Source organism: Nerophis lumbriciformis, linkage group LG11 (genome assembly GCF_033978685.3).
Source record: "Nerophis lumbriciformis linkage group LG11, RoL_Nlum_v2.1, whole genome shotgun sequence".
In the NCBI taxonomy this organism is placed as follows: Eukaryota; Metazoa; Chordata; class Actinopteri; order Syngnathiformes; family Syngnathidae; genus Nerophis; species Nerophis lumbriciformis.
This window is the reverse complement of record NC_084558.2, coordinates 7,742,427-7,769,201: the sequence shown is the minus strand read 5'-3', so window position 1 is coordinate 7,769,201 and position 26,775 is coordinate 7,742,427. Positions and strand designations below refer to the sequence as shown.

Below are 26,775 nucleotides of genomic sequence, written 5' to 3'. Positions count from 1 at the left end.
CAAAGGTTCCGCTTAGTCAAATGTTTCCATTTAAACTCATTTTTAGAGATGACTTTAGTTTAACTAAAAACAGAACGCTTGCCAAACCTTTTAAAACGTTCGTTTTAATGTGAGAGTAATCACGAGAAACGCCAGAATACAAAAGCCAGTGCTTTATAGAAGCGTCTAAAAAAAGGGAACAACATATACAGAACTCACCGCTGTAACAAAAAGGTTTTTCAATATGTGAAATATGCATGGTAGTAACCAACAGTACAAGATATACCCAGTTTAGAATTGTATAATCTATAAAAGCAAATGTTCTCATAATTGTAATAAAACCAAGAGAGTATAATATAAAAAAAACACTGCTACTTCAAATTGAACAGTTTTATTTTTTTTTCCCCAGCCTAAAGTAAAAAAAATGTACCATGAATAAAACACATGTAACAAAAATAAATGTATAAGGTTTCCTGCAGTAAAAAAATTGAACACGCAGTGCTTGATTTTGTATTAATTTTTAAAAAAGCATAATAATCTAAAAGAGACCGGCAACGAACATCTAATCATCATTGATTATTTATATACACACACAAAGCTGCTCATTTATTTGCTGATCTTCCTCTTCTGGTTCTTGGCTCTTCAACTTTGTTGGGGGACTCTGCTTTGCCTGCAGCCTTCGCTCCTTGCCTCGTTCTTTTGGCAGGATGAGCTTCCGCAGCTTTTCCTGAGAGATCCTCTTCAGTTTGATGGGCATTTTTTGACTCACTCTGACTTGGGGTGTCAGCTTGATCAGCAATCTTTGACTTTCTGCCTCGAACCACTTTCACGGGCGTTGCTTTTGGAATCTCGTAAACCTCCACCTCGGGTTTCCACCTCACTGATCTGGTAGATATTTTGGCGTTTGAATCGGGATTGGTATTTGACTCTGATGAGACTTTGGCTGCTGCCTGTCTTCCCCTTTTGACGGGTTTAACTAACGCTGCAGTTGACTCTGTAACTTTCACTTCTTTGGCCTTCTCACAGGTGACAGTGGCTCCTCGTCGCGCTCTTTTAGCTGGAACAACTTGTAAAAGGTCACGTTTTGAATTGGTTTTCACTCCTCTTCCCCTTTGCGGCTTCTGCTCAGATTTTTCCCCTGACACTTCTGTGGTTCCATCAACATCTTCAACTGGTTCTGATCTCCTGTCCCGTTTGGGTTTTTCGGTTGGTGTCTCAATTGGACCCTCTTGGTCTTTTGTGGATTCAGAGTTGAGTTTTGCTGCTTCTTGCTTTGATTTTTTCACACCTCCTCGTCTAGTTTTTGCAACCCCGGGTGTTGTATCACATACCTTTTGCGGTTCTGCAACAAGTGGTTCTTCAGTTTCCACTGGGACGTGTTCTTCTACATCATTTTTGCTATTCCTCAGTTTTTTAACTGCCTCCTGGGGCTCTGCTATCTGCCTGGTATTCCTTCCTCTAGTTTTGGAGACAGACTTGGTCTGCTGCTTTGTCTCCTCAGAGGGGTCTTTTGAAACTTCCTTTAGCTCAGCACTTACAGAGATCACCTTTCTCCCTCGTCTCCGTTTAGGGCTAGGGGACGCTGGTAGCTTAGCTTGTTTGGAGACACTGTTTGGTGTTCCTTCCGGCTCTGGCTGAGGTGGTTCAAGTTGGGCACGCTTTGTCTTCCTGCCCCGACTCGGCTTTACGACCAGTTCCTCTGCAGGCTCATCCCCTTGCATAGTGGTATATGTCGTTTCCTCATTCACTGCATCTGCTGACATCACAGGCTCCAAATTCACCTCCACATCTTGAACAATTTTTGATTGCGCACCAACCGAGTCTTCCTTGGCTTTTTTACTTCTAGTAGTTTGTCGGCTAGCAGGTGTTTCAATCGCCACAGTCTTCTTTCTTCTTCTTGCTTTGACTACAGTCAAGTCAACAGCTTCTTTACATACTTCCTCCTCTGCTCTAGAGTCCACCACTAATTTGCCTCTTCTCCCACGTACAGACTTCTTCTGTACAGTCAAAACATCTTTCTGTTCGCTTGGTGTCTGCTCTAGCTTGTCATCACCATCACCTAAAATTGGGAGCGAGGAAAGCAAATGTGTCAGTTACATAAAAAAAAACATGTGACAATAAACAAAAGGAGTGTCTTCCAATACGTATGTCTAATACCTTCTGGGGACGCATGGTCACTGCTGGCAGACGTCAAATCTGTCTCTGGCAGTGTAGTTTTGGACTGCACAGATTCATGCTTGGGTTTTCGTCCTCGCTTGGGCTTCACGGCATCCTTTTCCAAGGGTGCATCACGGCCATTATCTGCAGGGGGAAGACTCTGCTTGCTCTCAAGAAACGTTTCGACCTGCTCAGAGACTTTTTTGGCACCTCTTCCTTTCTTCGTCGTTTGAGCAGCTTTTGCTTCTTCCTGGGCAAGCTCAACAACATCCCTGGTAGGTTCAACAGGATCAGCATTTCTATTTCGTCTTCCTCTAACAGGAACAATATCTTGAGAAGGTTCTGCCATCTCCTGTTTATTATTAGCTGCTTTGGATTTCACCATTTTCGCCTTTCTGCCTCGGATGGGTTTCTTGGAAGGGGCGGCATCAGTAGCAGGCATTTCTGTCATTGCTGGTGTCTCGTCTTCTATCACAGCTTCAGAAAAAACTTCCTTAGCATCAGATGGCTCACAAGAATCACTGGGCACCTCCACTAAAACTGTCGCAGTTTCTCCTAAAGAAAAGGGGGAAAAGCTGCAGTTTATTCTTCCAATTTCGAACATTTGTAACCGTTTGATCTGTCTTGAAGGTAAATTTGTGGCATTCAGTTGTAGAGCTTTTAGTTCACTGAACACCATATTTTTCAGACTATAAGGAGCACGTAAATCCTTGCATTAATTCAAAAATTGACGGTACGCCTAATGCACAGTACGTATTCTGGTTGTGCTTACCAACTTTGAAGCCATTTTATTTGGTACATGGTGTAGTGTGACTAGTAGATGACAGTCACACATAAGATACATGTGGATTGCAGGTTGACATCTGTTCAATAAATGACACTAGCAAGTACCCGTAAGCAGACAACACTAAAACTTTGATCTTTCATTTAGAATATAGAACATTGCACAAGGCTCTCAAAAATATGTCAAAATGTTTTAGTATGACTTTGGTGAGCTCCGTGGTCAGACGTACTGTTCTTCAACATACTTCATTCAGGTATTAATTTTGGTGGGTTTATAAGGACCCCACAAGGGCACCTATAAGGAGGTATTAGCTGACGTTTTGTTGCGCAATATTAACTTTTCTTACCTATTGGTACCTGCTGATGTCTATTTAAAGGCCTACTGAAACCCACTACTACCGACCACACAGTCTGATAGTTTATATATCAATGATGAAATCTTAACATTGCAACACATGCCAATACGGCCGGGTTAGCTTACTAAAGTGCAATTTTAAATTTCGCGCGAAATATCCTGCTGAAAACGTCTCGGTATGATGACGCCAGCGCGTGACGTCACGGATTGTAGAGGACATTTTGGGACAGCATGGTGGCCAGCTATTAAGTCGTCTGTTTTCATCGCAAAATTCCACAGTATTCTGGACATCTGTGTTGGTGAATCTTTTGCAATTTGTTCAATGAACAATGGAGACAGCAAAGAAGAACGCTGTAGGTGGGAAGCAGTGTATTGCGGCCGGCTGCGGCAACAACACAAACACAGCCGGTGTTTCATTGTTTACATTCCCGGAAGATGACAGTCAAGCTTTACCATTGGCCTGTGGAGAACTGGGACATCATGGAGAACTGGGACAACAGAGACTCTTACCAGGAGGATTTTGAGTTGGATGCGCAGACGCGGTACCGTGAGTACGCTTCCAAACATTTGATCGCTTGCCCGTACGTGCGTGCCGCTATGTGCATGTCACGTACGTAACTGTGGGGACTTTGGGGAAATATATGTGCTGTATGAACTTTGGGGAGGTGAATGGTACTTTGGGCTGTGGGATTGAGTGTGTTGTGCAGGTGTTTGAGTTGTATTGGCGGGTTATATGGACGGGAGGGGGAAGGTGTTTGTTATGCGGTATTAATTTGTGGCATATTAAATATAAGCCTGGTTGTGTTGTGGCTAATAGAGTACCGGTATATATACTGTATGTCTTGTGTTTATTTACTGTTTTAGTCATTCCCAGCTGAATATCAGGTCCCACTCGCCTCTCACAGCATCTTCCCTATCTGAATCGCTCCCACTGCCCTCTAGTCCTTCACTCTCACTTTCCTCACTCACAAATTTTTCATCCTCGCTCAAATTAATGGGGAAATCGTCGCTTTCTCGGTCCGAATCGCTCTCGCTGCTGGTGGCCATGATTGTAAACAATGTGCAGATGTGAGGAGCTCTACAACCTGTGACATCACGCTACTCGTCTGCTACTTCCGGTACAGACAAGGCTTTTTTTTATCAGCGACCAAAAGTTGCGAACTTTATCGTCGATGTTCTCTACTAAATCCTTTCAGCAAAAATATGGCAATATCGCGAAATGATCAAGTATGACACATAGAATGGACATGCTATCCCCGTTTAAATAAGAAAATCGCATTTCAGTAGACCTTTAGGGTCTTTATAAGTCCCGAAAATGTGTGCGAATCCGCCAATGTCGTCCTCACCGTAGTCTATAAGCTCCTTTATTCAATCCTCTGGTTGTGGGGCATTCATCCTCCACTGTTGCCATTTCTAATTCAAAGTAGCATACAGTTCTAATTTATACCTGTCAGACTTGCTATGGAAGCGGTAAAAACTACCGGTACAACAAAGATGACGGGGAGAAGACGCTGTCGAAGTGGAGCCACATAAATAGGACCGCCCACAAAACGGCGCATCCTGAAGAGATGGTCAGAAAGCAGCTTAAAGATGGTCTGTAAGACATTATCTAGGCAACATTTTGACCAAAAAACTACCGTTACAAGTTATGTAAACCACAACAAAGTGTTTTAAATGTAGGAAAAAAAAATCACAATATGACACCTTTAATGCGCCTCACAATCCGGTCCGCCTTTTGTACGACAATAGACCTGAAAATACCAGCTCATCGGCAGTGCGCCTTATCAATAAGGTGCGCCCTACGGTCAGAAAAATACGGTACATTAATTGTCTAACACACCAGACTTCATTCAAACCCCTAAAAATACAGCACTAAAAGAAATATGCCTCAAATTGGAACAAAAATTGTATTTAAAAATCGGCAAATCCTATGAGGACCATGGCTTTTAAGCAAGTTAACTAGTTTCAAAATGCCGAAAAACTGTTACATTTCATTTACAACAAATTTCTTAAAAGAAGCAAGTACAAAATTTCAGGAGTTCTCATCCTGCCTAAAAGCAATACTTGTACAAGCAATACTAACAGGAGTTGTTACTATGAGCTGCATGATTTTGACCAAACCAAAATGAGATTGTTCTGGCAAAAATTGCGATTTTTATATTTTAAACATTTAAATGCTAAAACTGCTAAAATGAGTGAAAGACGGTAATTTTACCTTTAGACTGTCAATCAACGGTTGTCTCAAATTGCCACACATTAGCAAAATATTGAATAATCTCCTTCCTAAAATATGTGGACACCAAACACTTTTGATTGGCCAGCAGGCCGAGGATGTGCGGCTTGTCAATTCTGACAGGCAAACAAGTCTATAACTCACATGACAGAGAAGAGAGAAAATAAATATTGGAAATAAAAAACCTCAGCCTCTTGCTGAGTGTTCATTTCAGTAACTGAAACCTCAATGTCGATTCGATGTGTTAATTGTGCAGCCCCTAGATTACGATGTTGTCTGTTGGCTACAATAAGGATGAGGTCAACCAAAAGGTATAATAGAGTTATAGTATGAAACATTTGTGCATTAAAAAAATCTATTAATTTTCCATCCTCATGGTCTATATGAATATTTTATGATGAATGTGTGAGCATTGGAATAAATTATTTCCTGTGAGAAATATGTTTTGACTTGGGAGGTTCCACTGCATTATCAAGTGTTGTAATCACCTAAAAATACCTTTTGAGATGTCTAGTTTTGATGACCCATCTTCCTTCTGTGCTTGTCCGAGAGTAAAATCACGTTCTAACGGAGGCACAATTAAATGGTTAGCACTCTAACTCTTACAATGGTTACCTTTTTCCCCAAAAGCAACATACCTTCAGCTGCTATGACCAAATCACTGCTGTTTAAGGTTGCTTGATCTCCACACTGTAAAAAATAAACAAAATTTAGAGATTAGCACACAAAAGTATACCAACGAAGCATGCAAATGACATGGACAATACTAAATGTGTAATAAACATACTTAACTCTAACGCTATTTCAACTACGTAATATACAAATATGCTGCAGAAATTATAAGCAAATAACGGTTATTATTATTACTACCTTGGCTGTTTCTGTCTGCTTCAGGGGCTCAGGTATTGGCTCCTCCATGAGATCCTGAAGTCCCTCAAAGTCTTCCACAGGTGCATTGCCCCTCAATCTGGGTGACTTCACGAGTCTCTTGATACCAAAGTGCTCTTCTACCGGTTCACCTCGCTCTTTAGGAGTTTTCATGAGCCTCTCGATACCAAACATGTCTTCAACTGGAGCACTTTTTTGTTTCGGTGTTTTTACCATTCTCTTGACATTGGACATGCAGCTCATCGGAGTGGTCTCCACATTTGGAGTTTCTGTGTCGGCTTCTTGAGATTGTGATTCTTGACCTTGTGGTGTCTTCAGCAAATCAGCGAGACCACCGAAAGAAACGTCAGCCACTTGAGGCTTCTGCTTGGGAGTTTTCAGAAGTTTCCCTCTCAGATGCTCAATGGGTGTGGTCTTCTGTCTGGGGGTCTTCATGATCCTTTTCACTCCGGTGAGGCACTCTTGCTGCTCAGGCTTCTGTTTCGGTGTCTTCAAAAGCTTTCCTCTTAAGTCCTCCACAGGTTCATTTTTAGGTTTAGGGGTGATCCTCTTCACTCCAGGGAATAACTCTTGTTGCTCAGGTTTCTGTTTGGGCGTTTGTACAAGTTTTCCTCTGAGGGCCTGCACAGGTTCCTGTGTAAGGGTATTTGTGGTCCTCTTCCCTCCAGTGAGACACTCAGGTAGTTGGGGCTTCTGTTCAGGAGTTGCGACAGAATCCAAAGTAGAGACGTCACAGTTGAAGCTAGACTCATCATCAAGAAGGCGTTTCACTGCCTCTTTGTTGAATCTGCCTGCTTTCACAACAGATGCAGCAGTGAGCGGAGAAACCATCATTTCACCTAAAAAGGAGTCGCATACGATCATTTAAAAATCACCATTTGTGCTTTAGGTTGACCACAAATGCCAGTTAGAGACACTTTACCTGGCTCTTCAGGGGTGTTCAACAAGGAAGGTTCAGGCAAAGCAGACTCCATGACTCCCACTGGTGCCTTAACAGCACTGCTCTTGTTTTGCAGAGAGCTCTGCTTCCTCTCATTCACAGGCGTTTTGAACATTTCAGAAATTCCTAAAAGACAATAATATGAATGTTTAAAGAACGACAGTTCATTCAGCGATGTCAAAGCGAACAAGAAAGGCACCTACCAGACAAATCCTCGTCCATTTTCAGGTTTTTCTTTGAGATTGCTGTATTAAAGACCACTTTTGGCACAGCAGCAGTGTGCACGGCTGTCTGCTTTAAAGCTCGGCCCACAATGATGGTGACAGGTGAGTTTGCGTGTCCAGTGCTCGTGTGGCCCAGCGGCTTTCTAACGGGGGTCTGAAAGATGGAGAAGACAGTTCATGTACAATGTACAGATGCATGAAAGTTAAACCGTGTTAAGAAAAACTTACCTTCTGTTTGGGCATGTTCTTCTTAACCGTTGTGGCATTTGAAGTACTTTTCAATACTTTTTTTGCTGGTACAACCGCTTTGACTTTAGCCTTGCCAAACTTGACAGTGTCCGCCCAGGTACTCATCACTGAAACAAAAAAGGGGAGCATTAAAAGTACACACTTTAAATAACGTTACACTTAATGTAAAATACTTCATATTCATGAAATATTCAAATATTCATATCGGTGTCCCGATCCAATATTGATATCGGCTCAATATCGAACCAAAAAAAAAATGTGTAAAGGAATTTATTATTTTATTATTATTTATTAGCCTCCGATATAAGCACTCCATTCCAGTGTTTGCTTAAAGCAGTGGTTCTTAACCTTGTTGGAGGTACCGAACCCCACCAGTTTCATATGCGCATTCACCGAACCTTTCTTTAGTGAAAAATAAAATGTTTTTTTTTTTCAAATTCAAGACAGAGTTATATGTTTTTGGCAACACTTTAGTATGGGGAACATATTCTAAGTAACAAATACTTAATTTAGAATTTTTTGGACACTAGGGGAACATATTCTAAGTATATATAGAATATTCTAAGTATTCTAACAAAGACTTAATTCAGAGTTATTTGGTTAGGGTTAGGGCCAGGGTTATAATAAGGCCATGCCGAATAAGGCATTAATAAGTACTTAATATTGACTAGTTAAGAGCCAATATGTTACTAATTTGCATGTTAATAGGCAACTAATTCATGGTGAATATGTTCCCCATACTAAAGTTTTACCATGTTTTATTACTGGTGCACAAAATGAACCGTGCATGAACATCACCTTGTTCAAACAACAAAACCAAAACAGTGCATAAACTCACAACAAATTACACACCTGCAAATCAGTGTGACTTCCGCTGTTGCCGTATCCGTAATACGCCGATAGGGAGAAGTTTTTATTTACACGATGAGTCGGGTGTGTCTTGACCTCCGCCGAACCCCTGAGCCCGACTCAACGAACCCCTAGGGTTCGATCGAACCCAGGTTAAGAACCACTAGCTTAAAGGAAACACCATAAACCCTACTTAATACACACACAATAATAATACTTTTGTTTTTGGCCTATTTAAGGTTTCTAATAGGATTTTGAGCAATATTTTTGTACATTTTGTTTGGTAAACAATATGTACAAGATTACTATTGCAACAACACACCATCAGAAGGGTAAAACTTACCTGTCTCTCTCAATGAGTGTGTGAACAATGCAATGTATTACCTTTTCCCTTAATGTTGTACATGTATCAAAGCATTGTGAAATTTTAGACCTCAGGGAGAATAGCGGCTGCTAATGCAGCAGCTAGTAAGGATCTTAATAAACAAACGCCAAAATATCATCATAGAATTAGATCTGGTTGTACAGTATGAAAGGCACTTATTTTGTTCTTAAGGCTCTGTTCTACTTAATTTTCTTAACAGTTAAAATGGTGCTTTCTAATTATGTAAGGCTTGATAGATACCTTTCAAAGATGCCCGTGAAACGCTACTTCGTCTGAGCATGACTTTGACAGCACTCCTTGCCAAACAGGGGGTCTTGCGCGATGTGCTCTTCATGCTCTTCCTTCTCAGTGGGATTTTGGGTGTGTCCATAGCACACTGCGTTGTGACGGCGTCCTCTGCGATCGGCGAAGGGGTTTTGATGCGTGACACAGAGAAGCGCCCTTGCACGGAAGAAGTTTCCCTTTGAGAGGCTGAAGAGGTTTTAGCTTTTGGTGTTTCCTGAGAAGGAGTAGAGTTGAGGGATGTCCTCGTGTTGGCCATAGGAGTTGCCAGTTTCTTACTGAAGGAAAAGGCTCTCTTAGGTGTGCTAGGTTTCGATGTAGGAGATTTCTTTCCAGAAGGTGAGGCTATGGCAGAGTGAGTGCTGGATTTTGGTGACTTCTTTCTAGGTGACGCCCCCTTGGGAGATACTCTTGTAGATCTTGGCAACTTAGGAGAAGGCGTCTTTGATTTTGGGGACTTCTTTCCTGGTGATTCCTTCTTTAGAGAGGCTGCTTTTGGTGACTTTTTTCCAAATGATTCCCTCTTTGGAGAGGCTGATTTTGGTGACTTCTTTCCTGGTGATTCTCTCTTTGGAGAGGCTGATTTTGGTGACTTCTTTCCTGGTGATTCCCTCTTTGGAGAGGTTGATTTAGGTGACTTCTTTCCTGGTGATGCCCTCTTTGGAGAGGCTGATTTTGGTGACTTCTTTCCTGGTGATTCCCTCTTTGGAGAGGCTGATTTTGGTGACTTTTTTAATGGTGATTTCATCTTTAGAGAGACGGATTTTGTCTTCTTTCCCGGAGACAGGGACTTCCTTTTTGGGGATTTTTTAGCAGGAGGGCGATTAGGCGATTCCATCACATCAGCCTCCTAGGTGAAACAAAATTAGGTTAAATTTTACTTTGCTGCTCAAGAACGGCTAACAACAACTAGCAACAATAGTGACCAGATTTAGCCTGCCACATCATTTTATATGGCCTGCGAAAGCTTGGAAATCGTATGTGCCAATAATGCAATAATGTCATTTACCTTTTTTTTTAAACTAAATGTATATTAATTATATATATATATATATATATACATATATATATATATATATATATATACCGTACACATATATATATATATATATATATATATATGGTATCTAATAATGCAACAAATATTTTATCATACACGCCAAAACATTTTTGTTAAAATACAAATAGTTAAATATAAGCTTAATTATGATTTGCAAGCAAGTCCTGTTCTGTTTCCCTGTAATGTTTGTATGAAGTTATCCATCGAATTGTATACAATGTAAAAATAACAATAGATTTGAAAAGAAAAAAGAAAAAAAAGGCAGCTCAGTCGCCGGAATGTTACAGTGAAAATAAACTGTGTTTTATTCTATTTATAGTTATATGCCATAAAAACAGTCATAGATGTTATGGTAAAAATCAGTTAGCTCAGTCAGTAAAAAATGTGGTATTGTTTTGTCCTCATTTAAAGTAATATTCTGCAAAATAAAAATATACTGTACATTTTACCGTAAACTCCTGGTAACTAAGCTGCCAATTCTAATGGCATAATCTGCAGATTTTTTCCCAGTGTACAAAAGAAAAAAACAATGATCAAATGCATAGGCAATTGTCTAATATCGTGAGGCGATTCCTGATACATTTAAATTCATATACTATTTACTGTTATAAGGGGCCATAATTATGACGTGGCTCTCAATGAAAGAGTTTGACACCCTAGAACAAGAATCTTACATTTAGCAGGCCAATGACTGAGGCACGTCGAAGCAGCGACTGTTTGGGTTTGTCCAGACTCAGGCTCCTCCTTGGAGTGTCTCCTTTTCGTAGCGGAGAATCTGGTGGCAATTTCTTGTCAAACAACTCAGGAACTAAGTAGCCTCCGAAGGAAACCCGCTTCTTCCTTAAAAGCTCTGCACTCTTGCGTTTTTTGAGCACTGCTTTCAATAGGGACAAAAACAAGAAATAAAGTAGTACCGGTAGTTTGAGAAAAATGAATACTTCAACTGTACAGTATTTACCTTTTCCGTCGACTCCTGCCGAGTCAGCTTTAGGACTATGCGTTACTTTCCCCTGTTCCTTGGCTGGTGTAACCTCCTTACTCCTCCGTCTCATTGGCGACTTAGGTGTTGGAGAACACACTTTCTCCATAGCGTCACCTGCAGAAAACCTCTGAGGAGCCATACGCTGCCTGGTCTGTGGTGAGGTTGCTTCGGATATGACATTTTCTGCATCTTTAAGAGGAGTGTGTGCTGCATCAGATGCAAGAATCTGGGAAGGATTCTTGATCTTCTGGTCGGATTTTGGGGTGATGGCCTCTGCGACACCTTCACCGCAAGCCAGGTCGGTTTTTGGCGGTTCAACTGTGGCAGCATCTTCCTGGATTTTTCTCATTGGCCTCTGGAAGTTGTTGTCAGAATACTTTCGAGGGGTCTTGACATCCAGAGATTTTCTGATCATTTGATAGAGATCACTAAAAGGGGACGCAGCCTTGCTAGGTTCCATATCACCAGCCTCCTTGGTCTCCTCCAGGGATCGCTGGATGCTGTGATTTGTTCCATCTTTCAGATGTGGTTTAGGAGATTCACTTTTGCCTTCTTTAGCAAATTTCTTTGGAGTAGGTGCTGGCGGGTACTCAAACCTAAAATTAAAATAAACCATATATTTATTTTCACTCAGTGAGACATAAAAGTGGGAAACAATTATTGCAGTATTATCATACTTCTTCCATCAATGATTTTCATGTCTTCTCCAAAACCTTTTACTGAATGTCAATGACCAAAATAAATTGTTCCATCGCAACGGGACCACCACCATGAACTAATAAATAATACATACTATACTACTACTAAATTTCATGCCATCTCATGTGTGCTGGTATGACATTTAAGTCCCTTTAATTCTTTGTAAAATTAGGTTTGCATCTGAAATGTATAGTGTGGGGCTGGACGATTGTGGCAAAATTATTATTTTTAATTGATAATGAAATCACGATTAATAAAATGAATATTCATTAATGAGTATTTATTGTACCATAAAAACTCAACTTAAAATACTATTTAAAATAACAACCGGAAATAGCTTAGTCTAAACCCACAAATGTTCGTTGCTTAAATACAAACGTTTATTTAATGTTGCAATACATCATTGGACAATTTTGACCCGTATTTTAAGTCAAAACATAATTTTGAAAATATATCAATTAGTGGTGAAAGTTCAAAATGTTTGTGTAATGTACTTTTTGGAATCCTGTTTTTGTTAGCGCAGTCAAACCGGATGTTAAGAGGGAAAAGTGTGCTATTGTTCTGAGCTTCAAGCTTTTTTAAAAGCCTCTAAAATTGTGACAGCTGTCGTGTTTGTACATGGATTTTACATCGGTGTCGTCATTCACAAAGCAGTTGAGATGTGGTGTGGGTGTATAGATCGTTCTTGCTTTAGCTTCGTAGTTTGAAGTGGCCGTCTCGACATATGAGGAGGTTGTGTTTTGGGTATGAACGAGCGGCCCCGGTCACATTATTTTCCCAAACAAATATTCCTTCTCACAATGACAGCATTCAGGCATTTGTTTTGAACTTAATGAAAAAGACTGAAAATAAGCCGGGGGTCTGCGGGCCGCAAGTCCCCAGCCAGGTCCAGGGCAGTGCCCTGTTGGGGGGACAAGGGGGGGCACATTACATTACTTTGATGACTCTGAGATGAGCCTTTCTGGCAAATCTCTGAGCAGCTTGTATTTTCTTTTTTGTTTCTGCTTTAGTGGATTCTGCCTTGGATTTTATAGCCAATTTCTGTCTCTTCGACTCCCTCTCCATTTCTAACTGCTCCAAATGCAAAAATCATAAAGAGTACAAACAATGTCTATTGTTTGTACCCTCCAGCGAGTGGTTAAAGCGGCGGGGAAAATTACAAGGACGATACTCCCAGAAATGAGTGCCATGTACACAACTCGCTGCCTAAAGCGAGTACACAACATCCTGAAGGACAGATACCACCCAGCACATGGCCTCTTCAACCTGCTACCCTCTGGAAGGAGGTATAGATCGATTCGCGCCAGGACCACCAGAATGTCTCACAGTCTGTATCCCCAGGCTGTGAGACTGCTAAATGAACAGCCTGCCCCTTTGCTGCCCCGGACCATCTTATTACCTCACTCTTCACCACCTCAATAATTGTGCTAACACCCATCAGACATCTGACTGTTCCCACCCCCACGTCCCTCTTATCGCGATCTTCCTGACAATGCTAAAATGTAAACTATTGTCAACCTGCACATCAATGCAGTTTCTATGCCGCTGGACAAAGCTCAAACAAAATCTCGTTGTTCATGTATGACTTAAGTGTTATTATGACAATGACAATAAAGGAATTTATTGATTATTCTGTTAGCTAACTTCCTTTATCTGAATAGCCATTTGTGATTTACAGCATGAAATAAATATATTTCAGTCATGTTGTTTGTTTCAAAATGATTAAACTATTCAATGTCAAAATATAAACAGTACAAATAATGAACAAAATGTGAGCTACTGTCTTGTTCTACAACACCAATGAAATTTCATTAGCAAAAGTCATCACATGTCTGCCACAATCATGTGTGTTAAATGTGTATTCCACTTACATGTCGAGAGCAGTTTTGATTTAGGCTTAACAAGGTAAACAACTCAAATTAATGTTTTGGGCATCGTTTTATCCAGATGCATACATTTGTCCAAATGTGGCCAAGTAGACGCATTGTGGGTTTCCTGGACGTCGTCTACATTGCTAAAAGAAAAATCTAAGGCAGAGAATCCCTTCGCCATATTCCACTATTTTTTTTAAATATATAAATCGCCCGCTTGAATATTACCTCTTCTCCGACTCTCTCGTCGTCATTTGGGATGTGCACGTCTGTTGTGATTTCCCTTCCTATCATTCCTCGGATTGGCCTGTCTGTAATGTTTTGCCCAAATCTTAACCAATCGTGGACTCACCATAGTAAACCAACCAACCAATCACAGATTTTCTTATATGTAAACCATCCATCCATTTTCTACCGCTTGTCCCTTTTGGGGTCGCAGGGGGTGAACTCAGGACTACTCAGGACCTTCGTATTGTGAGGCACATGCACTAACCCCTATTTCAACGTGCTGCCCCCATCACCAACCAATCATTATTGATTTTTCCCGTATGCTTTGTCCCCTGCCCGTGGAGTTGCTGCCCTATGTAGCTTCAATTTTTAAGTTAATCATTATTAATGGAAAACCGTTGTTTTTACCCCTGAATGATCAAAAACCGTACCCATTACGGGAAAACCGTAGTTGTTGGCAGGTATGGCAAAGATATGTATGTCGGAAAAAAAACTAAGAAAAATGGAACACATTTTAAAATATTTTTACAGGAGATAAAAGACGGATTTCCGACTGTAGACGGAAAAATCACATGCCTGAGCATTTCAGTTCTATCCATCCACCCATTTATTTATGTTTATTCCTGTGATATTTTGTGTTTAACATCGGATTCTGTTTTATATAACGATTCTGTGATTCCACCCGCGCTATAATGCGGAAATCACATGGTGTTATGTTTTTTGTTAGTGATTATTGATTAGACATACTAGCGCTCTGTCAAATACAAAGTAGCAACCATGGTGAGATCCCAAACTTCACTCATTCGTTTCACTGTTATAAGCTCAGGAATCTGCATGCACATTGCGCGACATTTGTTAATTAATTACGCGATTAATTGTTAGTTCTGATCATATCATTTTTAAAGATTTAAGTATTGTGCCTCTAAAACTACAAAAAAAACACATGGCAGGCACACTTAGGCCATGCTCACACGAACACGAGTACCGTATTTTCCGCACCATGAGGCGCCCTGGGTTATAAGCCGCGCCTTCAATGAACGGCATATTTCAAAACTTTGTCCACCTATAAGCCGCCCCGTGTTGTAAGCCGCATCTAACTGCGCTAAAGGAATGTCAAAAAAACAGTCAGATAGGTCAGTCAAACTTTAATAATATATTAAAAACCAGCGTGATGTGGGCGCGCATGGAGTCGTATATCAACATGGACGGAGCTGCGTGAAAAAAGCCACCCGGCCTCTTCGCGTAAACTTACCTTAACCACTCGCTCATCTTTTCTTCATCCATCCATCCCTTCGAGTTAGCTTTTATGATGACGCCGGCTGGAAAGGTCTCTTTTGGCAAGGTCTTCCTTTTGAATATCACCATGGGTGGAAGTTTCTGGCCATTAGCATGGCAAGCTAGAACCACAGTGAAGGATGACTTCTCATTCCCTGTGGTGCGAATATTCACCGTACGTGCTCCCGTTGTATCCACAGTGCGGTTCACAGGAATATCAAAAGTCAGTGGAACCTCGTCCATGTTGATAATGTTCTCTGGCCGGATCTTTTTTTCAGCTATCTTGTTTTTACAATATGCACGGAAAGTAGCCAGCTTTTCTTGAAAGTCTTTAGGCAGTTGCTGTGAAATAGTAGTCCGTGTGCGGATGGAGAGATTGCGTCTTTTCATGAACCGGAAACCTGTCGCTAGTAGGAGCCATTTTGTGGTCTTTACAGATGTAAACACACAAAGGAAATGAAACGTAATATCCGCGCACTTCTTCTTCTTCTACGCGGGCGGGTGGTTGCTTACAGTAGAAGAAGAAGCGCTTCCTGTTCTATGGGGGCGGGTGCTTACCTTGGCGGTTGCTTGCGTAGAAGAAGAAGCACTTCCTCTTCTACGGGGAAAAAAGATGGCGGCTGTTTACCGTAGTTGCGAGACCGAAACTTTATGAAAATGAATCTTAATATTAATCCATATATAAAGCGCACCGGGCTATAAGCCGCACTGTCAGCTTTTGAGTAAATTTGTGGTTTTTAGGTGCGGCTAATAGTGCGGAAAATACGATACTCAATAAACGCATACTTATCGCTGCGTTTAGGCCTCTTGGCCAAACGCATACCTTTGTCCTTAAAAATGCAGATTTTTGCAAATGGTGGCCACGGTGAAGAGTTCCAAAACTCTTTGCGCAGCGTATGCATGTACACGGCACAAACGTAGACTTGTACTCCACTGATGAAGTTACGGTTGTGTCCTGTCATTTTCAAAGCTCAACAACACTGTCTTTCTGGCTTTACGGCCCGCCAGAGTCCATAATCCGGCCCGCAGAAGGTCCCTAGTTTAAAAATATATATATGAATGCAGCTGAGATAGGCTCCAGCACCCCCCGAAAGGGACAAGCGGTAGAAAATGTATATATATATATATATATAATTTTTTTAAATCTGTTTTTTCTAATCCCTTTTCTACCGCTCGTTGCTCTCGGTGTCTCCTAGCCACTCAGGCAAATCATATTGTCAAAAAATGCTTTTTCCCATCGATAACATATTTATTTTTGTAATGAGTCTGACTTAAGCCATGTAATAATATTTGTAATTAACACATGCTTTTAGATCATTTGACAAGGTTTATCCAGTTGAACTGTAAACAGGTTAGATATAATTATTGAATACAGTTAAAATCAAGCATAAGATAACTATTTCAGTGTTAATATTTGAGTGGGCCCCAGCTCCCTCTGTGGTGAAAAAGTTTGGCCCTGAGGTCAAAAAAGTTAAAAACCCCTGCTTTAATACATAATACACAATGTTTGCATAGCTTACCTGAAAGAACGATCAACAATGGTTATAACATCTCCATGCTTCAAGCGCTCAGACTGCTGTAGAGCCTCTCCGTTGACACGGGTCGGGTTTACTGAGCTCAGATTTGTCAAAATAACCTCGGAGACAGAAAAGCAACACATTAAAGAGTGTAAGTCAAGAAATTAACACACAAACTCATAATTGCTGTTTAATATTGAGTCCTAGATTAACACATTTTAAAAAGGAAAAAGCTGGCATACATGCCCGCCCAATGCATCTGTACTGCATTACCTCTTTATTTTCATTTAGGTCAATTCGGCAGTGCTCCTTAGAGACCTGAGCAACCTGAATACGAATATCGCAGTCTGGCTTCCTGCAAATAAAATAGGACAGGTTGTTTGTAAAAATTAGTCATAAATATATACAGAAATCATACAAAAACACAATACCAAGCTCAATTAGAAAATGCTGCAAATACCAACAAACACACATACAAACATGAAAAAAAAACTCAAGGTTGCGACCCGAGGGATGTTTCTTTGTTCAACACTTGGTCTCATTGTAATGCTAACATTAGCTACATATTTTGGTTGCTTTCAATTTTTCGTTTCATTTGTTTATTTCAGGCAATGACATAAAGTACAAAGTTGACAACACATAATAATATAAATTAATATAGTGCAAAAGGTAATGTATAGTATGTAATGCATGATTGTCCAGTTTTGCCTGAAAGGGAGTGGGAAGAAGATAACTTTACAGCAGGGGTCTCCAACAGATAGCTTTTGAGCTTGCCACCCAGTTTTAAAAGAATATTTGCCTAAACTCTTAGTATTTTCATAACGGATTAATTCAGACATTACCCCTCTCTTCAGTGACAAAATAGCATAAAGACAATGATCACACCATTTGGATGGACATCTGTTTTGTAAATAAAAGTACAATTTAGATGTTGGCAGTCATTAATAAAACAAATAGTTCACCTTGCTTTTGTCTATTCTCATAGTAAAAGTTAGACCTCAGTTTGAAAGTTGTGATCATAGCATTATTAATTTTGTAACATTTTCATTATCACCCACTGTATAAATACACGCCATAAAAGTTGAGAAAAATATTAACTAAATCAAAAATTACAGTACCGGGGCTCAAATGTAACCGCGACATATTACAAATTACATGATGGCATCGCATTCACACCCAAACACTGCTTCACCAAACATAGTGAATCTTAATTATTATTTTGTTCATAATCGTGCAGTCCTATGTATAAGACTTGACCTCATATATTAACATTATTTTTATCTATATGGGAAAAAAAGTGCAGTTATGTCTTATATCCATAAGATGCCATCTTGCAAATTTTTCACATTTATTTTTGTATTTATTTATAGTATTATTTTGTTTCTGCCATATTACTTTGTTTATAATGCTTGTGTTGCTTTCATATGCACATTCAGCTTTCTACTTGAGGTACATATATACATTTTGAATGTTTGTTTAAAAAAAAAAAATGGTTAAAGGACTTTAGTATACCTAAGCAGTTTTAGAAAATTTTGAGCACATTTAAAATTACCGCGATAATAATAATCGTGATAATTTTGGTCGCAAAAACATACAGTATACTGTGTATATATATATATATATACACACACACACACACACACAATATATATATATATACTGTAGGGCTGCAGCTAACGATTATTTTTCTATCGATTAATCTATAGATTATTTTTTCGATTAATCGGTTAATCTATAGATTATTTTTTCGATTAATCTATAGATTATTTTTCCTTTTACCGATTTTTTTTATTATTTAAAATGAAGAGGAAAAAATAAATGTAGGCCAGTTTTTTCAAAAGGCATGGCTTTTATTTACAAAAAAAAAAGTATGGCCACTCAGTCAACATTGACAACAACATGACAAAATATTCTGTAACAATGTAAACATTTAAAACTTTTAACATTTAACAAAATTAAAAGTAGCTTATTTGCTTTTTAATGTGCAAATATAAAAGTAAACATCCAGTGCAAATCTTAATATTCTGGAATAGTATAAGCATTTAAAAAGTAAAAGTATTGCTTATTTTGCTTTAAAATGTGCAAAAATAAAAATAAACATCCAATACAAAAAAGTGCAAAACGGAAATATTCTGTAACAAGTGTAAACATTTCAACAAAAGTAAAAGTATTGCTTATTTGCTAAAATGTGCAAAAATAAAGCTAAACATCCAATACAAAAAAGTGTACAGTGTAAACATTTCAACAAAAGTAAAAGTATTGCTTATTTTGCTTAATAACACAACAATGATAGTATGATTAAAGTGAAAGTTAATTGTTGGTTTGTACATAGTATATGTAACTGTTAATGTTGTAAAAGGTATTTGCACAACTAATTAACGTTAGCGTTTGTGACACGTCTTGTGCCGTGGGGTTCTTTCAGGACCGACAGACTGAACGCCAGACGGCTTTGCCAGGTTTACAATCTTTTAATTTTACACAAAGTCTTTTCTCTTTCTTTCCTCGCTTTTCAGCTCCTCTTCCTCGCTCGCTCGTCGTCCCGTCTCTTGCGGCGTCGCTCCCGGCGCGCCCCGCCTCGCCGCCGCCTCTCCACAGCGTTAAAGAGGAGCGCGTCTTTGTAAACACTGAACAGGCACGCCAAACGCGCCTCTCAGAGCAAACGGTGCTTTAGTTTATGAATTTACAACGCAGATACAAATGACACATTCATGTTTTTGTGTAATAATGACAACGTATACGCACGCGGACGATTGACTTGTTGATGGTGATGGCAAGAACGCTGTCGGGGGTTTTCTTTTCAAATGTTCGTTCATAACCGTTGTGCTGCTATGATAGGCCATTTCCGCTCGACAGTGTGCATACAACAACATTATTAGGCCGTTTATTGAAATACTCCGACACTTTTGACGACTTTTGGCGTGCTTTTTTCCCCTCGCTCGCATCGTCTGCTTTGCGCTCCACCATGACAGTAGTGTGACGTAAATATGCGACGCGCCGACGCACAAAAACGGCGTCAACGTATTTACGTAACCGATGACGTCGACTACGTCGACGCGTCGTTTCAGCCTTAATATACTGCATATATAGTATATATATATCCATCCATCCATCCATCTTCTTCCGCTTATCCGAGGTCGGGTCGCGGGGGCAGCAGCCTAAGCAGGGAAGCCCAGACTTCCCTCTCCCCAGCCACTTCGTCCAGCTCCTCCCGGGGGATCCCGAGGCGTTCCCAGGCCAGCCGGGAGACATAGTCTTCCCAACGTGTCCTGGGTCTTCCTCGTGGCCTCCTACCGGTCGGACATGCCCTAAACACCTCCTTAGGGAGGCGCTCGGGTGGCATCCTGACCAGATGCCCGAACCACCTCATCTGGCTCCTCTCGATGTGGAGGAGCAGCGGCTTTACTTTGAGCTCCCCCCGGATGACAGAGCTTCTCACCCTATCTCTAAGTGTTTATTTATATTTATATAGTGTGTGCGTCCTCTGTCCATATATATATATATATATATACAGTGTGTGTGTGTCCTCTGTCCATATATATATTAGGGCTGCAACAACTAATCGATTATAAATAATAGTTGGCGATTAATTTAGTCATAGATTCGTTGGATCTATGCTATGCGCAGAGGCTTTTTTTATTTTAAATATATATATATATATATATATATATATATATATATATATATATATATATATTTCTATAAACCTTTATTTATAAACTGCAACATGTACAAACAGCAGAGAAACAATAATAAAAATAAGTATGGTGCCAGTATGCTGTTTTTTTTACAATAAAATACTGGGATGGATAGAAATGTAGTTTGTCTCTTTTATCCGATTATTAATCGAAGTAATAATCGACAGATTAATCGATTATCAAATTAATCGTTAGTTGCAGCCCTAATTTATATATATATATATATATATATATATATATATATATATATATATATATATATGCGCTTTGGAGCCCCTGCCTCCAAATAAAATAAATTCGCCTTGGTGCCCTAAAATATGAGCCCCCCTTTAAGGCAACACTTGCCTTGACCTTAAAAAGTTAAAATTCGAGGCCTGCAGTACTGACAGTGAAGTAAGCAACATTGTGACGTCATGTTTAAATGCCCCGCCCACAACCCAAAGGCCGACACGAGAATGCAAAAAACGTCCACGATTAACGCTTCAGACAATTTGCTACAACAAGAAACCACACATACACCCTTGCTGTTTTACTTACATAGTGAACCCAAATGTCAGAGAAATAAATCAAATGTAAGAGCGTGCAAATGCAAATCATGATTCACGCATTTCATTTGTTTAACTCACCTTCCAAACAAGCAGGACGCAGTGAGGGGGAATTCGGTGCCATCTCCTCCACTCCGTTTGATCACGACTATTTTCCCATGAAGTGGCATTCTGGCAACCTTACCTTCAACGATGAAAAAACAAATCAATAATGTACAGAAAGTTAGCGAGCTCCATCATGGCTACTATAAGACGTCAACAATGTACAGAAAGTTGGCTAGCTAAACTGCTACAATAGTACATAAATGAGATATTATACACATCGGTACATAATTATGGTTAATTGTGTAATTTAAAAACTTGAAACATGTGGTCTCATTGTAGCGGCATTTCATTAATTTAACACCGAGATATGATGTTAGTATTATTGCGACATGGAAATGAAGTACAGTAAAGTACGTGGCCGCTATAAACGTGGATATTTAAAATGCGTCAACTGCAGACTTACCTGTATTCTTTCAACGACACGTCATGCAATCCATACACCGCAACAGCTCGGATAAATGTTTAGTAAAATATTAATATCATGTCATGTGGAGTAAAATGAGTTAAAAAAAGAGACTTTCTAACAAGGGACTACGCGTGGCTAACGCTAACTACCTTATCCAGAAGCAGCGCCCAGTCTTTCGTTCTCACGGTGATGTTGTCATATCCCTCCGCCGGGATGTACAAACGCATCATTGAACTCTAATTTGACGCATTACCTTTGGCTTGAGGGTGTTTTCTTTATGAAGTTCGTTTGAAAATGAAATTTCAATACGTTTTTAGTTGGTCCTTTTCAATGTATCTCGTACAAAGGTGAAAGGAACTATATTGTTTACGAATGTCGCGTAGCGATACCACTCCAGTGGCAGGCTTGCGATTTGAAATTATTTGAAATCCCGCGCGAAGGACACTGATTGGTCAAAACGTCGTAGCGACAGGGAGTAGGCGGGGCCAGAGAGATCACTCCCACTAGTACGGATGTATGCTGACGTCGCTGAATTCGCCTTTTTGTCATTAGTTTTCTTCTTTTTTTGAAGGGTTTGTAGCAAATTTGACGCGCAATATCTATCATTACGATAACGTCAAACGTATAACTTTAGGTTATACGTTTGGTTTATTTGTCATCAAAATAATAGCACAGGCAACGCAGGTGGGAGGCATGTAATTGACACAGTTGCACCTTTTGTGTCAATTAAAAAAAAAAAAAACATTTAATGGAAACTAAATTATTGATGAGCGACAATTTCTTGTTCTGTCGGAAGATACAGTATTTATTATTTTTTTATTTTCGGTTTCAATATGGTGCTCTCTCATGACCATAAAAGTGTATAACAACAAAAATTACGTTTTCAGACATGGATTTTTACTGCGATTCTATACATTATGATCTGTTTAAAATTGAGATAGTAACAATAAGTAAATACAAAATTATCATTTCTTTCTTTCTTTAGTTTATTTTGAACATGAACACACTTACAGCATAATACATCACGCAATTGCATATCATTTCATTTTACATCATGCCTGACAAGGAGTAGGAAGAAGCAAAGCTTATTTAAACCTACCCCTTTCCCACCCACTTCAGAGCGTTCACAAATATATAGAATCATTTACTGACCTTTTTATATAATAAAATCAATCAATCAATCAATCTTTATTTATATAGCCCTAAATCACAAGTGTCTCAAAGGGCTGCACAAGCCACAACGACATCCTCGGTACAAAGCCCACATACGGGCAAGGAAAAACTCACCCCAGTGGGACGTCGATGTGAATGACTATGAGAAACCTTGGAGAGGACCGCATATGTGGGTAACCCCCCCCCCCCCCCTCTAGGGGAGACCGAAAGCAATGGATGTCGAGTGGGTCTGACATAATATTGTGAGAGTCCAGTCCATAGTGGATCCAACATAATAGTAAGAGTCCAGTCCATAGTGGGGCCAGCAGGACACCATCCCGAGCGGAGACGGGTCAGCAGCGTAGAGATGTTCCCAGCCGATGCACAGGCGAGCGGTCCACCCCGGGTCCCGACTCTGGACAGCCAGCACTTCATCCATGGCCACCGGACCTGTGCCCCCCCCCCCTCAAGGAAAAGGGGAGCAGAGGAGAAAAGAAAAGAAACGGCAGATCAACTGGTCTAACAGGGGGGCTATTTAAAGGCTAGAGTATACAAATGAGTTTTAAGATGGGACTTAAATGCTTCTACTGAGGTAGCATCTCTAATTGTTACCGGGAGGGCATTCCATAGTACTGGAGCCCGAATAGAAAACGCTCTATAGCCCGCAGACTTTTTTTGGGCTCTGGGAATCACTAATAAGCCGGAGTTCTTTGAACGCAGATTTCTTGCCGGGACATATGGTACAATGCAATCGACAAGATAGGACGGAGCTAGACCGTGTAGTATTTTATACGTAAGTAGTAAAACCTTAAAGTCACTTCTTAAGTGCACAGGAAGCCAGTGCAGGTGAGCCAGTATAGGCGTAATATGATCAAACTTTCTTGTTCTTGTCAAAAGTCTAGCAGCCGCATTTTGTACCAACTGTAATTTTTTAATGCTAGACATAGGGAGACCCGAAAATAATACGTTACAGTAGTCGAGACGAGACGTAACGAACGCATGAATAATGATCTCAGCGTCGCTAGTGGATAAAATAGAACGAATTTTAGCGATATTACGGAGATGAAAGAAGGCCGTTTTAGTAACACTCTTAATGTGTGATTCAAACGAGAGAGTTGGGTCGAAGATAATACCCAGATTCTTTACTGATTCGCCTTGTGTAATTGTTTGGTTGTCAAATGTTAAGGTGGTATTATTAAATAAATATAAATATTATTTTTATATAAATATAAAAAAATAACATCTATGAATTAGTATACACAACCGTTTTGTAATATTTAATTAATTAATTCAGTCATTATTAGCATACTGAGATGAAGAATATCTTATTTCCAATAAGGTTGGAAATATTTCTCATAATTCTTCTTCTTTGTACTTTGTAAGCACTATTATTTTTGAACAACCTCTTAAACTGGTTCATATGAGTACAATTTTTAACTTTTTTACTTAATCCATTCCATAATTTAATTCCACATACTGATATGTAAAAGTTTTAAGTGTTGTACGTGCATATAAATGTTTTAAATTATTTTTTCCTCTAAGGTTATATTTCTCCTCTTTAGTTGAGAAGAATTGTTGTACATTCTTTGGTAGCAGGTTGTAGTTTGCTTTGTACATAATTTTAGCTGTTTGCAATTTTACCAAATCACCGAACTTTAATATTTTTTGACTCAATAAATAACGTGTTTGTTTGTTCTCTATATCCAACATTATGTATTCTAACTGATCTTTTTTGTAACACGTTTAGCGAATGTAGCGCACATTTGTAGTTATTTCCCCATATTTCTGCACAATAACTCAGATATGGTAATACTAGCGAGCAGTATAGAATATGAAGTGGTTTTTGGCCCAGGACGTATTTTGCTTTATTCATTATTGAAATGTTTTTTGCCACCTTATGTTGTATGTTTTGTATATGAGATTTCCAGTTCATTTGATCATCTATTAATACTCCCAAAAATCTGGTTTCTTTTACCCTTTCGATGTCTTCTCCGTCTATTTGTATTCGTGTATGATGCTCTTTTCTACTGTTACCAAATAGCATTATTTTAGTTTTACTGAGATTTAAAGATAGTCTGTTTTTGTCCAACCATCTTTTTAATTTGTTCATTTCTTCTGTTATTATTATCATTTATAGGGTACTTTCTATTGAGAAGTAGTTGTCCCTAATCCTGACCCCTCAATTAATGAAAATACCGTTTAAAACATTTTTTTGTTTGTTTGTTTCAATGGTGTAATTTAAACAATCTTTATGATGAGGTTTAAATACATTGAAAGACACAGATTTAATGTTTTAATTTTAAAAAAAGTGTCTTTGGAGGTGGGAGGGGCCTATCCCCAGGTGTATGTCTCTGGAGGTGGGAGGGGCCAATCCCTAGGTGCATGTCTTTAGAGATGGGAGTAAGTCAGGGTACCTGGAGAGAACCCACACAGTCATGGGGTACCCAAGACCCTCTTACTGTGAGGCACGAGCGCTAACCACTGTACCACTGTGCTGAACCTGCATGGGTGCTTATTTTCAACTGATAATAACGTTTTTTCTCAAAAAATAAATGATTTTATTGACCACAAAACATAAGTGTTTGCAATATTTCCAACATTAAGCATGTTATGAGTTAATGTAAGCAATGATGTTGAGGGAATATGATACAACATGGCAAACAAAATAGTGGTCACTACCGAAACATTAGGTTGTTTGCCAAAAAAAGAAAGTATATCGAGTCATCAACTAAAATATTATGATACTGATTGCTTAACTAACTGTATGTTCAATTTCATAAATCATCAACTTTAAAATCAATCTGAGTACAGACCAGTGGCGGGCCGTGCGTTCCTCACCTAGGCCTTCAGTGATGTCCTACTTAGTCCAACTTCACCTTTTAAAATACCGTAATGTATGTCACCACATGGACATCAAATCAAATCAAATCAACTTTATATATAGAGCACTTTTAAAATTTACGACAGTGGTAGCCAAAGTGCTGTACAATGAGCAGGTTAAAAGATAAAACGAGTACCGAGCAAACACAACACAACACAAACAGAACACGATAAAAAATAAATAATCAAAATAGAATTAATAAAAACATAAAAACATAAAAACAGGATCACAGCAGGTGTATTATGGGGCGCCATTGCAGGATGGATATCACTCAGTGTTAAAAGCCATGGAATAAAAGTATGTTTTTAAGAGAGATTTAAAAACAGGAAGAGAGGAGGCTTGTCTAACACTCAGGGGTAGGTCGTTCCAGAGCTTGGGAGCAGCAATGGCGAAAGCTCTGTCACCTCTAAGCTTCAGCCTTGTGTCAGGGACCGTCAACAGCAGCTGATCGGCTGATCTTAAGGATCGGGTGGGGCAGTAAGGCTGAAGGAGGTCGGAGAGATAGGTTGGCGCGAGGTTGTTTAGACATTTAAAAACAAATAAAAGGAGTTTAAAATGTATTCAGTAACGCACAGGAAGCCAGTGAAGGGACGCTAAAATAGGGGTGATGTGCTCACGTCTGCGGGTCTGTGTTAGCAGACGAGCAGCAGAGTTCTGCACGAGCTGCGGGCGAGGGAGGCCTGGCTAATGCCAACATACAGGGCATTACAATAATCAAGACGAGTCGAGATAAAAGCGTGGATTAATTTCTCAAGATCATGTCTTGATAGAAGCGGTTTCACTTTCGCTATTTGGCGTAATTGATAAAAGCTTTTTTGAACGACGCTGCTGATTTGTTTTTCGAATTTAAAATCTGAGTCAAACTTTACCCCCAGGTTTGTGACAGAGTCGCTGAGATACGGGGTCAGAGTGCCGAGGTCAACGTTGGGGGAGGGAGAGCGACTTGGACCGAACAACATAACTTCTGTTTTATCTTCATTTAGGCTCAGGAAGTTAGCTGAAAGCCAGACTTTGATGTCGTGCAGGCAGTCAATA

The 26,775-nt window shown here is 39.6% G+C and overlaps 1 protein-coding gene across 3 annotated transcripts; it reads right to left on the bottom strand.

Annotated features, from left to right (window-relative positions):
* Window positions 1–88: 88 nt before the first annotated feature.
* mki67 (marker of proliferation Ki-67) lies at window positions 89–21,874 on the bottom strand. 3 transcript variants are annotated; one of them, XM_061967524.2, is made up of 15 exons: window positions 21,705–21,873; window positions 21,278–21,380; window positions 17,230–17,311; window positions 16,960–17,075; window positions 11,343–11,962; window positions 11,059–11,261; window positions 9,283–10,174; window positions 7,788–7,915; window positions 7,539–7,713; window positions 7,318–7,461; window positions 6,378–7,234; window positions 6,146–6,197; window positions 6,006–6,071; window positions 2,137–2,691; window positions 89–2,038 (listed from the first exon to the last, which is right to left on the bottom strand). In XM_061967524.2, the coding sequence occupies exons 2-15, from the start codon at window positions 21,364–21,366 to the stop codon at window positions 582–584; spliced, it is 5,436 nt and encodes a 1,811-aa protein (XP_061823508.1). In that variant the 5' UTR covers window positions 21,367–21,380; window positions 21,705–21,873; the 3' UTR covers window positions 89–581. The 3 variants fall into 3 exon arrangements, with proteins under 3 accessions (XP_061823508.1, XP_061823509.1, XP_061823510.1); XM_061967525.2 differs by having other exon boundaries at window positions 11,059–11,258; XM_061967526.2 differs by lacking the exon at window positions 6,006–6,071 and having other exon boundaries at window positions 21,705–21,874.
* Window positions 21,875–26,775: the final 4,901 nt, after the last annotated feature.

Coding starts and splice junctions, on each gene's coding strand:
- mki67 (XM_061967524.2), bottom strand. CDS start 21,366: ATGCCACTTCATGGGAAAATAGTCGTGATCAAACGGAGTGGAGGAGAT. Junction 11,963..16,959: donor ATTGTTGATCGTTCTTTCAG/GTAAGCTATGCA, acceptor TTTTAATTTTAG/GTTTGAGTACCCGCCAGCAC. Junction 7,462..7,538: donor AATGGACGAGGATTTGTCTG/GTAGGTGCCTTT, acceptor ATTGTCTTTTAG/GAATTTCTGAAATGTTCAAA.